The following is a 13,458-nucleotide window of genomic DNA, read 5'->3' as shown; positions in this document are numbered from 1 at the left end:
AAATTAAGTTTAAAAAAAAAGAAAGAAAAGGGAAGGTACGCAGCCCAGTTTTGGCTATAGATGGCAGCCTTTGAAGGCCAGGATGTTGAAGCAATGAAGCATTCCTAAAAGGGGCTAACAGAGTGATTACCACCAACAGGGTCCTCCCCAAAGAAATCTCTCTCAAACATGCAGATGTGCACAAAATCTTCTTTCAAATAAATATGTTGGCAGAAAAGACCTAAACTATAAAAAATGAAATAAAGATACTCATCTTTGGAAAAATGCATCATAACGAACATTTCCCCCTAGAATTGTTAATAATAAAAACATCTATCATTTCAAAAGTATTTTTTAAAAAAACACATTAACTTCCACTTTCCTTTTGAAAGGGAGAGAGCCAGACATGGGTCACCCAATCTACACATTACAATCATCTGGCTCCACTACTGGCTGCCTTAATTGCCGATTCCTGAGAAATATGGTTTACGATGAACGAACAGCTCCGAGTTCTGCCTTGGACTAAATCAGCACTTACCAAAATGCAATCCATTAGGACGAACTCTTCAGCCTGACCTTATTAGTATTCATGTTAACAATATTACAACATTCATGCCTCCATTTAGATACATAAACTAATAATTTATATTTAATTTTTAGAAACACTCAAATCATTGATCTCTCATTTAAAGCAGCATTATTTATCCCATTCAGTCAAGAGCAATGGCTTATGGGTGAATCTAGGTCCTGGCTGTTTGTCCATCAGATTTACCTGTGGAGTTTTCTCACAATACTGAGGTCTCATACCCACCCCATGGACTCTGATTTAGGATTGGCTGGAATTTGTGTGTGTAGAAATAACACAGCCAGAAATCACTACCTACCTATACAACCTCTATCCTCAGGGACCAAATGAGAAGATGGCTATTCGCTTGTGTCTTCTTTGGTTCAAGAAAATATTGTCTTGGCAGCAATGCTGAAGAGGCTCTAGCTGAGTATCCCTCCCTGACCCTTTGCTCATTCTGTTCTGTCTACGCTTTAAGAAGCAACTATCACTTCCTCCAGGTGGAGGTATTCCAAACCATGGGCAGGAAAAAGTGGATCCATTTTAGAGAGGCATTAAAGGGCGGCTTTAAAGTAGAATAGGTGGTGATGGGTATCACCTAACACACTGTGGACATCGAGTAGAGCAAAGTCCATTAAGCTGAACTGTTTCTAGCAAAAGGGGAGCGCTGGCTCCTTAGAAGTGAACAACAGATGAAAAACCTAGAGACCACAAGTCTAATTTCAGGCCTTCCACTGACTGGTTCTTAGGCCTTGGGCAGGTCTCCTTCTCTCTGCATCCCCCAAAGAAGTATAATCTGCAAAAAAGAAGTATAATAGAGCAGTTCCTTACAAGGAAGAATTGCGTATTACTATAAATGACTATAAAATAGAGGACTAGTCTAAAATAGTTATACAAATATGGCATTTTCTTAGAGTAGAAATTTCATCTACTGTATCCCTTAAGGAACACATGTTAATTAAAATGAGTCACACTGAAAAAAATAAATAAAAGCATCAATTCTTAAAGTAAAGCTACCCTACTCCAGGTAACTCACAAAAAGATGGTTCATTGCTTAAAGGAGAAAACATGGGAGGGGATGTATCACACATCTCATGTTTTATTCTTGGCTGTTTATGAACCAGTGATCATAAGTTATTTCTTCTTTATTTCCTTTGAAAATTAAAATAAAAACTCTTGTTAAGCATGCTGCTATCTTCAGGTTAAAACCCTGTGGACGCCCAAAGGTTCACGTGGTCTGCCCAACCAGAAACCACAATTACCAAGCAGGCAGTCATCTCAGAGACTTTAACTTGCATAATCTTCATTTGTTTTTCAGCTTTAACACCCCATATGCTGTAACTCAGAAAACACCACCATCATCATACAGTACAATCATGGTCAGAAGCCTGGAACCATCAAATCCTTCTCAAATGCCACCTTTCACCCCTTTTCCAATTCTACTCCTTGTCTCCCAGATGCCTAATGACCTGGGTTCCTTCTTTTTAAAACCAAACAAACAACACAGAAAAGCTTGTTTGAAAGACATCAGTATTAAGAATTAGCTTCATACTCTCGCACTCTGGGAAGCTCATCATCTTACAATAAGCCTATGCTGATAACTACCAATTCTTTCTAATCAGTCTTTTATATTTTGGTCTTATCAAACGCAACATGTCTAAAATTATTTCTCTAAAAATCAATTCCTGCCTGGCTGGTATGTCTCAGTGGTTGAGCACTGACCTATGAACCAGGAGGTCACAGTTGATTCCCGATCATGCCCAGGTTGTGGGCCCAATCCTCAGTGTGGGGCATGAAGAGGCAGCTGATCAATGATTCTCTCATCATTGATGTATCTACCTCTCTCCCTTCCGCTCTGAAATCAATAAATATATATATTTTAAAAAGAATTAATTCCTTTCTCCTAATAGCTAGGTTGACCCTGTTCCTTGGCTCCCAATCTCTAGGACCATGATTAGGCTTTTCTCCTTTCCCCCTGTATGTCAGTTTCCCAGACTTGCTATTTGTCCTAATAAAATGCTTCTAGTTCCTCTTCTGTCCCCCCTGCCATGGTAACTACATCAAGCTCAATATAACATTCCAGCCATGGATCAAGGCAACCATCTGCTGGTTGGCCTTCCAGGCTATAAACTCTTGCCTTAGTATTCAGCTTCCTTAAAAACAATCACTCACGTCAATTCTCATCAAGAGCAAGTTCTCTTTCACAACTCTTCATACTCCAGAAGCATGCTATGCAAGGGCCTAAGCCGCAGTCGGACATTGTTAGCACTGCCACGGAGATGGGCTGCTCTGCTGGCCAGCCGTCAGCCCTGCTTGTGGCTGAGCTGCGCTCCCCCTGTGGGAGTGCACCGTCATCCCGCTGTTCGGTCAATTAGCATATTACCCTTTTATTATATAGGATATATAGGAAGGCTATCCTTGATTTACTACAGAAAATTAGCAGCTAACCTTTCAAAATCCCATTGATTGACTTTTGCTCATTTTTGAAGGAACTTTAATTCATTATGAACTGCTAAGCAAGTCATGAATTTATAATGTATTCAAAATAAAACCATAAAACTCCATTTCATTCATTCAACAAGTGTTGTTGTGTTTGTTTGTTTGTTTGTTTGTTTTTGGGGTGGAGAGACTATTATAAGTATAAAAAAATACATCGAAACATATATGCAGCCAAATTCTTTGGTAAGATTGAAACAGGGCAAATAAATAAAATTTCCAGATTTTCTTCAGTTACTTAATAATTTGGGGTTAATTAATAGATCTTTACTTTTCTACTCTTATCAGCTCCTAAGAAGTTACAATTTAACAATGGATCTGAGTGTCTTTTACTTTACTGTTCTCCTGCTTACAGTCTGTGAACACTAAGAAACAGTCCAATTCTACCCCCTAAAAAAGAGTAGTAGTCAGAAATCTATACACTCAATTGGAGGGTTAGCATTGCATCTGATCAAGCAGTTGGTATGTATGAAAAAGACAGAGTAAGCAGTGGGCTAGAAGACTGGCATTCCCTCAAGAACTTCAATAAAGCCAAATAGGAGAGATGCCCTCAGACAGGAAGGACATGAAAGAAGAAACGGCTTTGAGATTAAAAATCATTCTCTAAAATAAATAATGTGAACCCAACTTCAACGAGGAAAAGCTTATTTCTATAGCTGTCCTGATGGCAAACATGTGGTGAGCTGAAGCAGACCACCACAAAGACTTTCTGTGGTACCATGGCAGAACCAGCAGGCCACAAGGCTAGCCATGCTACCTTTGGTTTACCAAGTGCTAACACGCTGCTAATGGAATATATCCAGCCACCAATTTACTAGATGATAAATTCGAGAATGTATCTGGTTACTTAACTGAGAGGGTCTTCTGTGTAGATAAAATATGCAAAAAGTCTGAACTCATCAGATTTACTTATGTTCTCATGGTAGTCTACGGGGATTTTTTTTTTTTTAAATATATTTTTACTGATTTCAGAGAGGGAGGGAGAGGGAGAGACAGAAACATCCAAAATGAGAGAATCATTGATTGGCTGCCTTTGGCATGCCCCCCACTGAAGACTGAGCCCTCAACCCGGGGAATGTGACCTTACTGGAATAGAACCATGACATCCTGGTTCATAGATCAATGCTCAAACCACTGAGTCATGCCAGCTGGGCATCTATGGGGATTTTAAAAAGACAGAATAAGATCTCATGAAAAGAGTCATGCAGGCACAAAACAAAGCACCTCCCTCCTTACCCCTCTCAAAAGGAAAAAAAGAACAATTAGTAGGAATTACTAAGAATTAGTAATTAGACAGTCAAAGAATTTTGCAATATATGATATACCTAATCTCACTAGTGGAAGCATTACTGTTTATAAGAATTCTAAGCTGAAAATAGGTATTTCTGTTTTATGTGGGAAAGGACAATGTCAAAGATGTAGGGTACTAAACTCTGGAGGAATACCAGACACATTCTGCTAAGTGCCAGGTTACCAATGAGAGGTATGTAGTTATGTAACGCCAACAGTTTAAAGCATTCCACCAACTTAGAAAATCATCTCACATCCATTACCTCAATGCAGCTCCCTCTCCACAATGTATTTTAACTAAGAGATCTATAGAAGAAAACGAATGCAAATACTTAGACCAGAATGAAGAAAACAGGCTTTTGTTCATGAAAAACAATCCCTTTGTTGCCATGTCAATCTCAAAACACTTTCCACTTTACTTAGGTGTTCTTTGGAGGTCATCCTAGTTCTCCCACTTACCAACCTTGCTTACCATAAACCATTGCAAGCTAAAACATGGTAATAGGATTTGTTATTAACCTTCCAGAAATGAGGGCAGTTAATGTTTAATTAACTACTTGAGTATTCTTACAGTCATACTAAAACTCATTATTCAAGTTTTTAATTACTAGACAAGAACTTCATTTGTCCTTAACATCAAAAAAGAGCATGAAAATTTCATGCAATTATAAGATAACTGGCTATGCATGGAGACTTGACCTATACACAGTGATCACATGCAAATAAAGAGAAAATAAATCTATATAATCACAATTGAACTCTGAAACTATAGCCCCAAAGAAAGTAGAACAGCCCGGCTGGTGTGGCTCAGTGGTTGAGCATTGACCTATGAACCAAGACATGGTCTGATTCAGATTCAGAGCACACGCCCAGGTTGCCAGCTGATCCCCAGTAGGGCACATACAGGAGGCAGCCGATCAACAATTCTCTCTCATCATTGATGTTTCTCTCTCCTGAAATCAATACAAATATATTTTAAAAAGAAAAGAAAGTGGAACAAAGTTGTGGCTATCTCTCATAGTCTGGCCCAAGTCCCACGATCTCACAGCCTGGATCACTCCATGGTTTTAATGTTGACCACTAGTGAATGTGAATATGGTGTTTTTAATGAATTTCTGCTAAGTTGCTCAATATACTCCATTTTCTATGTATAGCTAATTAAATTCTTGGACCTCATAGCCATACCACATCTGAATGTTTCCAAGCAGACAAAGGAAGTGGACGATGGAGCTAAGTACTGTTGAAGCTGTCAAATCCAAAACTCAGCATATTTCTTCTTTATCTACAACAGCTGACATTTCTCCCAATGTACCTGGCCTGTCTCAGAGACGCATAATAACATCCAGCTGTTCAAAGGCAGGATCATGTTTGAGATTCCAACATGGATGCATCAGTACTGTGTTTTCAAGCCTGTTCAAACAGTAGTTGTTGGCCAATCATCCATGCAGACAGATACATATATCTTTTGTCTATTTAACTACACTAAAAAGTCTAGAAACATAGTTAGAAAACACTAATTCAACATAAAGCATTATTTTAAGATATTAACCTTCAACCAAAGTTTGCATTGTTTGGAAAGATTCACAGGCTATCTAACTGAAAAGAGGGATGGAATAAATATCTCCAACATGGGAAACTTACAGTCAATTAGCAGCTTAAATTCATGAGGTCAGTTTAGTACTAGTAAATAAATTAATGGTTTACAATTTTTCTAAATGTCTAGTGAAAGAAACTTTCTTTTGTCTAACTCTAATTTCAAAATCCCTGTAACATTCCCTTTGTTGTAGTCACTTTGTTATTGACTCTCCAGATGACCTAGGACAGTGGTTGGCAAACTCATTAGTCAACTAGAGCCAAATATCAACAGTACAATGATTGAAATTTCTTTTGAGAGCCAAATTTTTAAAACTTAAACTTCTTCTAACGCCACTTCTTCAAAATAGACTCGCCCAGGCCGTGGTATTTTGTGGACGAGCCACACTCAAGGGGCCAAAGAGCCGCATGTGGCTCGCAAGCCACAGTTTGCCGACCACGGACCTAAGGGAAGTAATTTCCCAAAAGTTGATTTTTCTCACCAGGAAAATAAGAGGAGTATCCCGTCCATTGGCTAGTAATCTAAGGGTGAGAATAAAATTATAAAATCCCTGATTTTATAAGAAAATTGTCTTCCACCTTTCATGTCCACAATTTAATCTACAAAATAAATAATTTACCAAGTCCGTTGAGAAATTAGTAAAATGGAAGTTGGGAAGATAAACACAATCTGCAGTGGTCAAGTATGCATGGCCCAGAGGAAATTAAAGCTGTATTGCAGTGAAGGTACCTGAGCTTCTAAGAATTTGGGTTGAAAAGACAACTAGATTTGGAGTAAAAAGGAAAACAAAAATAGAAAGGGGAACTTACAAAGCTACCTATGGCTTAATGAACTTGGCTTCCATCAATCTTGAAAATTATAGTTGTTTTTGAAACTGAAACCCAGATCCCCTTGGCTGCATTTTAAGTTTTCCAGAGCTTTTATCACTGCTGTCTGGAAAAGCAAGCAGGAAGGGATGTAAAAAAAAGATGCTATCATATAGGAAGCCAAAATAAATCAATTTTGTGATGGCATCTGCTACTTTCCTTTTAATGTCACAAGAGTAACAATAGAAACTTTATACTCAATAGATAACTTCATACTGATGACAAATATTTTTAGAAAATTAGCCAAATTACCCACTGTAATTAGTTCTCTTGCAAGGTTAAATAATATAAAATTAAAAATTACTGAGCGATTAAACTGCAATTATACCAATTCCGAGCTTCTGAATGAACTAACTGCATGTATACTTGGCAAGGAAAACCAGGATGAGAACAGGAGCAATGAATGAAATGAACTACCAGAAATCAAATTTCTTTTTGAGGGGTGGGGAGAATAGAGGACTAGACTTGAACGCTGTTTATTTCCAAGCTATGTTAAGTATAAATCTGAAATTTCTACTGGGAATTGCTATTATGCTAAACATATGTATATCCTTTGCACAGTACATGCCCTGAGGCAAAGTTAATTGCAGAAAATTTCCAAGTAACTCCATGCTCCTTACCAGATTGTACAGTAGACGTGTTGGGTTGCCAGGCTAAGCATTTTGCTTTTCAGTTGAGTGTGCTAATATGACAACTTTCTCATATTAGTTGTTTAGTATTAAATTAGACTTTTTTTGTTCTTTGAATAAAAATTCTCTCAAGAATTTACAGCAAAAATTAGAGTAATTCAGAATTCACCAATTTTGAATTAACCTTCAATGCCAGAGGCTTTAGCAACTTGCAATAAAAATTCAGTTTAGATCTCAAGATCAGTAAGTCTAAAAGAAACAAGGTAGCCCTGGCTAGGTAGCTCAGTTAGACTGCCTTTCAATATCTGTCTCTCTCTCTCCTCTTCCTTTCTAAAATTGATAAAAATAAAGTAAAAGAAACAAGGTAATTTGAACCAGCCCTTTCTACCAGGACTTTGATATAAATTGTATTTATCTGCTCCTAAAACTTTTTATGAAAGAAAACTTAAGTTTAAATAAAATTATAAAATTTTAATAAAATTATAAAATTTTATAAAATTTCCTCAATAATATTTGAGGAATAGTTTGGGTGTGAGCAAAATATCAAAACAATTCTCCCATGCACAATATAGTTTGGATTATATTCTAAATATATTTCTTCTGGTTTCCTGCACTTACCTGTAATGTTAGTATGTCCATGCTCTTATATCATGGAACATTTAATGATAATTCACACTCATGTAATACGAAAATAAAAGTTCACTTTGACCAATAAGGCTTAATTCATGTTACTTATTAAATGCTTTGCAAGGTAATACAAGAACATGTTCTAACATTTTATAGACGTGATGAAATCTTAGTCATGTTGGCCTTCAGCTCTTTTTCTTTTTTTAAATATATTTTTATTGATTTTAGAGAGGAAGGGAGAAAGAGAGATAGAAACATTGATGAGAGAGACACATTGATCAGCTGCCTCCTGCACAACCCCCCACTGGGGATCAAGCCCACAACCTGGGCATGTGCCCTGCCGGGAATTGAACCCAGGATCTTTTGTTCCATGGGATGACGCTCAATCAACTGAGCTACACCAGCCAGGCTGGCCTTCTGCTTTAAAGTGTGTTCTGAACCTCTTACACTTGATACCTACTGGTGGGAATGTAAAATGGTAAAACCACTTTGGAAAACAATATGTCAGTACCTCAAATGGTTTAACAGTTACAGAAATTCCATCCAGTAATTTTGCCCATAGGTAAAACACCCAAGAGAAATGAAAACACATGTCCACATTGAAATTTGTGCACAAATATTCATAACAGCCAAAAAGTAAGAACAACCCAAATGTCCATCATCTGACAAATGGATAAAAATGTGATATTCCATGAAAAGGAATGAAGTACTAATACATGTTACAACACAGATGAATCATGAAGAGGTTATATGAAATGGGGAGGGGAGAACCGGTCACAAAAGACCACATATAATTCTATTTATAAGGAATGCACAGGATAGGCAAATCTAGAGAGACAATAAGTAGATCAGTTGTTGCTAGACCTAGGAGGATAAAGGGGTAATAGCTAAAGGGTAACGGGTTTCTTTTTGAGGTGATAAAAATGTTTTATAATGAGAATGTAGTAATAACTGCAAATATACTAAACCTATCAAATCACACATTTTAAATGGGTGAATTTTATGTAAATTATAATTCAATAAAGCTGTTATTATAAAAATAATATTTTCTGAGATGTGAGGTGCTTGAGAATTAGCAAACCTCTTCCACAAAGGTTATCTGGTCAATAGTAAAAGAATTAGTTAAACTAACGTGCAATTTACTTTATTGTAATTGGAACCAGCTTGCAGTATTTTCTTATGTACATTTCTAAAATGTGAATGCAGTTTAAGAAAAGACATCATTACATCAGATATTCCAGGCAGCCTGCCATGAGACATTTTTACAAGAAAAAAAAAAAATCTTAAAAGGAATCCATTTAATCAACCTTAGAGTATATGTTCTTTCTTGTCACTTCTTTTCTGTGTAAGCTGTAATTTCCTAAAAACTCTCATTAAACAGTACTGGGCACTATTTTAGACATGTGTGTGTACATGTGTGTCCCAATTTCTCTTTTAGGGACGTAAGCACAGGTGACCAAGGGTGCCTCAGCCAGTCTCTAAAGAGTCACTGACACGTACGACCCAAGGTACTTACTTATAATATTACACTATAATTCCACACTTTAATACTTATTCTATATTATTCTTATTACTATTACTATAACAATGTGTGCACACAAAATCCCTGCTCCTGTGGAGCTTACAATCTAATAGAAAAAGATAGCCAATAAACAAATGCTGGTTTGAAAGACAGATTTTTATAACAGAGTGCTGTGCTATGGATGGCTATTATTTTAGATGGAGTGGCTAGGGAAAAAGGCTTCTCTAGGAAGTAATGTTTGAGGTGAGAAAAGTACCAGTCACACAAAGATTAGAGAAGAACTCTAGACAGAACAGGTAATTCTTTATTTATTTTTAAATATAGTTTATTGATTTTTTACAGAGAGGAAGAGAGAGGGATAGAGAGTTAGAAACATCGATGAGAGAGAAACATCGATCAGCTGCCTCCTGCACACCCCCCACTGGGGATGTGCCCGCCACCAAGGTACATGCCCTTGACCGGAATCGAACCCGGGACCCTTGAGTCCGCAGGCCGACGCTCTATCCACTGAGCCAAACCGGTTTCGGCAGAACAGATAATTCTTTTAAAAATATATATTTTTATTGATTTCCGAGAGGAAAAAAGAGAGAGAGGGAAACATCGATGAGAGAGAATCATTGACTGGCTGCTTCCTGCATGCCCCACAATGGGGATTGAGCCTGCAACCCAGGAATATGCCTTAGACCGGAATCAAACCCAGAACCCTTCAGTCCGCAGACTGACGCTCTATCCACTGAGCCCAACTTGCTAGGGCCAGATAATTCTTAAATAGCACAATTAGGAGAAAAAAGGACTAACTGTGCACTGCTGGTAAGCAACTTTCCTCTGTGATTCTCAATGCACCATCCTTGTATAAGTGTGTCTGGCAAGGTTCTCACAGATTGTGGCTAGAAAATGATGTCTTAGATACCTTAAACCTTTAAAAGGTCTCACAACTCTGCAACAAGAGGAGGCCATCCCTGGTTAACCCCAACCTAAAGTGATCTTTCCTCCCTCTTCTTGTATCTCTCAGCAATTGTTTGTACCACTCATTCTTTCAAATGCATTGGTTCAAGGCACAGTGTTAGGAGTGCCAGGACTTTAAGACAAATCAGACATACACACCTTAAACAAAAATTAAGGCAGGAAATAATCTAGTAGTTCAAAAAACATAGGCATAACAACAAACACAAAGTAAATGCAGGCCACAAAAAAAGAGCTATATAAGATGTAAGAGCGGCCAGAGGTTACTGCCAGTTTGCGCATCAGGGGAAGCTTTTATGGGGTTAGGGCACGAGAGCAGGGAGAGTGTGTGATGTCTGAGGACTCAGATATGTGGGGGAATAAAAATACTAATTTGTTGCATTCCTAATTAACTTTAAATATATTTAAAAATATTTTTAGCTCCCCAATCAAGTTACAAGCTAAGGGAGAGAAGGCCTGCCTGATACTCCTTATATTTCTCTGTGATATTTAGCATAGTATTTTGCAATGCTAAATTAGGGAATTCATTGTTGATTCACTGTACATAGATGTCAAGTTCAGCACTAAAGGTAAAGCTAAATTATTATTTGCTTCATAGCAAGGTTTAGGCCTTTGAAACTGATGATACCCCAAACCTCTTAATACCTCATATCATTTAATGTTTTTCTAAAAAAAAAAAGTATTACAGATAAACATGTATACAATGTGCTTCTGAATACACACAGATATGCAAACATTTTAATATATACCTCTATGTCTGCATATGTATATCACTATACCTTAATTTCAGAATCACACAAGATTATTTTAAACTTCTGCTAAACCAAAGTTTGAACTTGAGAAAAAAATTTTCTCACTGATCAAAACTCTCCCATCCAGGACTTCAAAATCCCTTCCCATTCCCAACAAAATATCTTAAATCAAAGAAGAAAAGCCAAACAACATTTTTTTAAGGCAGTGTCTCAACATCTCTAAAAAATATTCCATGGCCAAACTCACCATAGAGAGCTGTCCAAGTTTGATTAATTACATCTAGACACACAGTTCCTGACCTGAAACAGATGGAAAGAATGGCATTTTTTTAAAAATTAGAAAGTTAGTTGCATGTATCTGGCAACTAATTTTATTTATCAAGAAAAATACTTTTAATAGATCATTAAAAAAAATCCCAATTGGAGAAAGTATGAAGAAAATCAGAATACAATACAGGGTGGGGCAAAAGTAGGTTTAGAGTTGTGATTATGCAAAACAGAGTTTATTCTTGTATTATTATTTATTGATTACTGTATTATTTTCCATACAAACAACTATAAACCTACTTTTGCCCCACCCTGTATGCAAAGTCTTAAGTGTCTCCGTACAGATTGTAAGGGAAAAACAATAGCGATACAATGGAGAAACCAACACCTGAGCCAGGTGATGAGAATTAACACTGGTAACCAGGGGCAGACAGACCTATATGCCTCTGAATAGGATACCCTGAGGAGGACACAATCTCACTTTGTGGTTTTCTGGCCTTAAGCGCATACTCTGAATGTAACAGTAAGAAGATGTCAAACAAACCCAAATTGAGGTATAGTTGTCTTATAAAATAACTGGTCTATATTCTTTAATAATGTCAATTTTATAAAAAGCTGAGGAACTGTTCCAGATTAAAGTAGTATAAAGAAACATGACAACTAAATGCAATACATGAGCTTAGACTGGATCCTTTACTGAATGAATAAAAAGAAAAGAAAGCTCTAAAAAGTACATTGCGAGAATATGGCAGTAGATTAAAAGTACTACTACATTAATATTCAATTCCTGAGTCAGAGGACTATTTGCACTTATATAAGAGACTATCCTTGTTAGGATGACTGATACATAGAAGTATTAAAGGACAATGGGGCATGATGCATGTATACAACTTACTCACACAGTGTTCAGAATACCCCACATGTATGTGTACATGTGTATGTGCACAAAATATCAAAATTTAATGCCATGACAAGGAAAAAAGTGCAGAATAAATAATCATGTATTCTAAACATCACTGAAGTAATAAAATATTTAAAATATCACTAATATTAGAAGAAAATAAAGGGGTAATTAAGATTCAATCACTGAAATGAAACTAGTCATGTCTGCTTTACTCTCATGAACTGAGAAATACTTGAAAGGGCTGAAAACAATAAATCTGTATATTAAAAACAGATCTTTGAATTGTGTCTAACAGAGAATGGAGATGTGGAATATTACAAATGCTAGTTGGCTATCAGGGAAAATGAAGGACCCATTCATGACAATGGAAAAACTAAGCAGTCCAATAGAATTTGAACTAAGTGGTTTAGAACATCATATCCCTGGGACTGTATAGTCTAAGTGACCATTCAGATAGTCCTATCTGCTGATAAAATCCAAAAAGATAATTGAAGCTTCTGTATAATGAAGAGAGAGATGAACTCTAATCAAGAGCAGTTGCTGCTAAGATTTAAACATTTTTAAAGTTACTTACGCTTCATCAATGTTGGGATGGAAAATTTTATTCATGAATCCTGTAAAAAGAGATGTTAATTAGCAGCAAAAAGTACCCAGAGAACAATTAAAGTATTTTTGTATCAGAAACATTTTCAGATTGGGAAAAGGTGATGATACTCAGAACTCATTACCTTTCAATCTTAGATCTTTGAATACTGATAAGACTATATTCTCCTTTCAATAGCATTTACTTAAAATACATTAGAGTTCTATTTTTAAAATGCGCAAACTCTGAGAGCAATGCAGCCTCTTATACAAAATGATCATTAAAAGAAATTGTTTTCAGAGTTATGAAGGTACTTGCCAAGAAAATTGATAGTCTTAAATGGTTTATAACTACTGTCCTGATAAAAGTTAAGAAAGCTACTCTGACTCCCCTCCCCCAAGTTTTATTGTTCAATCTCTAA

The 13,458-nt window shown here is 36.6% G+C and overlaps 1 protein-coding gene across 6 annotated transcripts in view; it reads right to left on the bottom strand.

Annotated features, from left to right (window-relative positions):
* UBE2H (ubiquitin conjugating enzyme E2 H) overlaps positions 1-13,458 on the bottom strand; it is a 108,344-nt gene that overhangs the window by 11,988 nt on the left and 82,898 nt on the right. For 3 of the 6 annotated variants that reach the window (XM_008154019.3, XM_028129024.2, XM_028129031.2), the window contains 2 exons: positions 13,029-13,068; positions 11,531-11,583 (listed from right to left, as the gene is read on the bottom strand). The exons of 2 other annotated variants lie outside the window; for them this stretch is intronic. In XM_008154019.3, the coding sequence (XP_008152241.1) occupies positions 11,531-11,583; positions 13,029-13,068 (93 nt within the window). Of the gene's footprint in view, positions 1-11,530; positions 11,584-13,028; positions 13,069-13,182; positions 13,214-13,458 lie in introns of those variants that run through there. One more of the 6 variants, XM_054726621.1, reaches the window with a different exon arrangement.

Source organism: Eptesicus fuscus, chromosome 14, assembly GCF_027574615.1.
Source record: "Eptesicus fuscus isolate TK198812 chromosome 14, DD_ASM_mEF_20220401, whole genome shotgun sequence".
NCBI classification, from domain to species: Eukaryota; Metazoa; Chordata; class Mammalia; order Chiroptera; family Vespertilionidae; genus Eptesicus; species Eptesicus fuscus.
The sequence above is the reverse complement of the archived record's forward strand: the minus strand, read 5'-3'. Positions and strand labels throughout refer to the sequence as shown.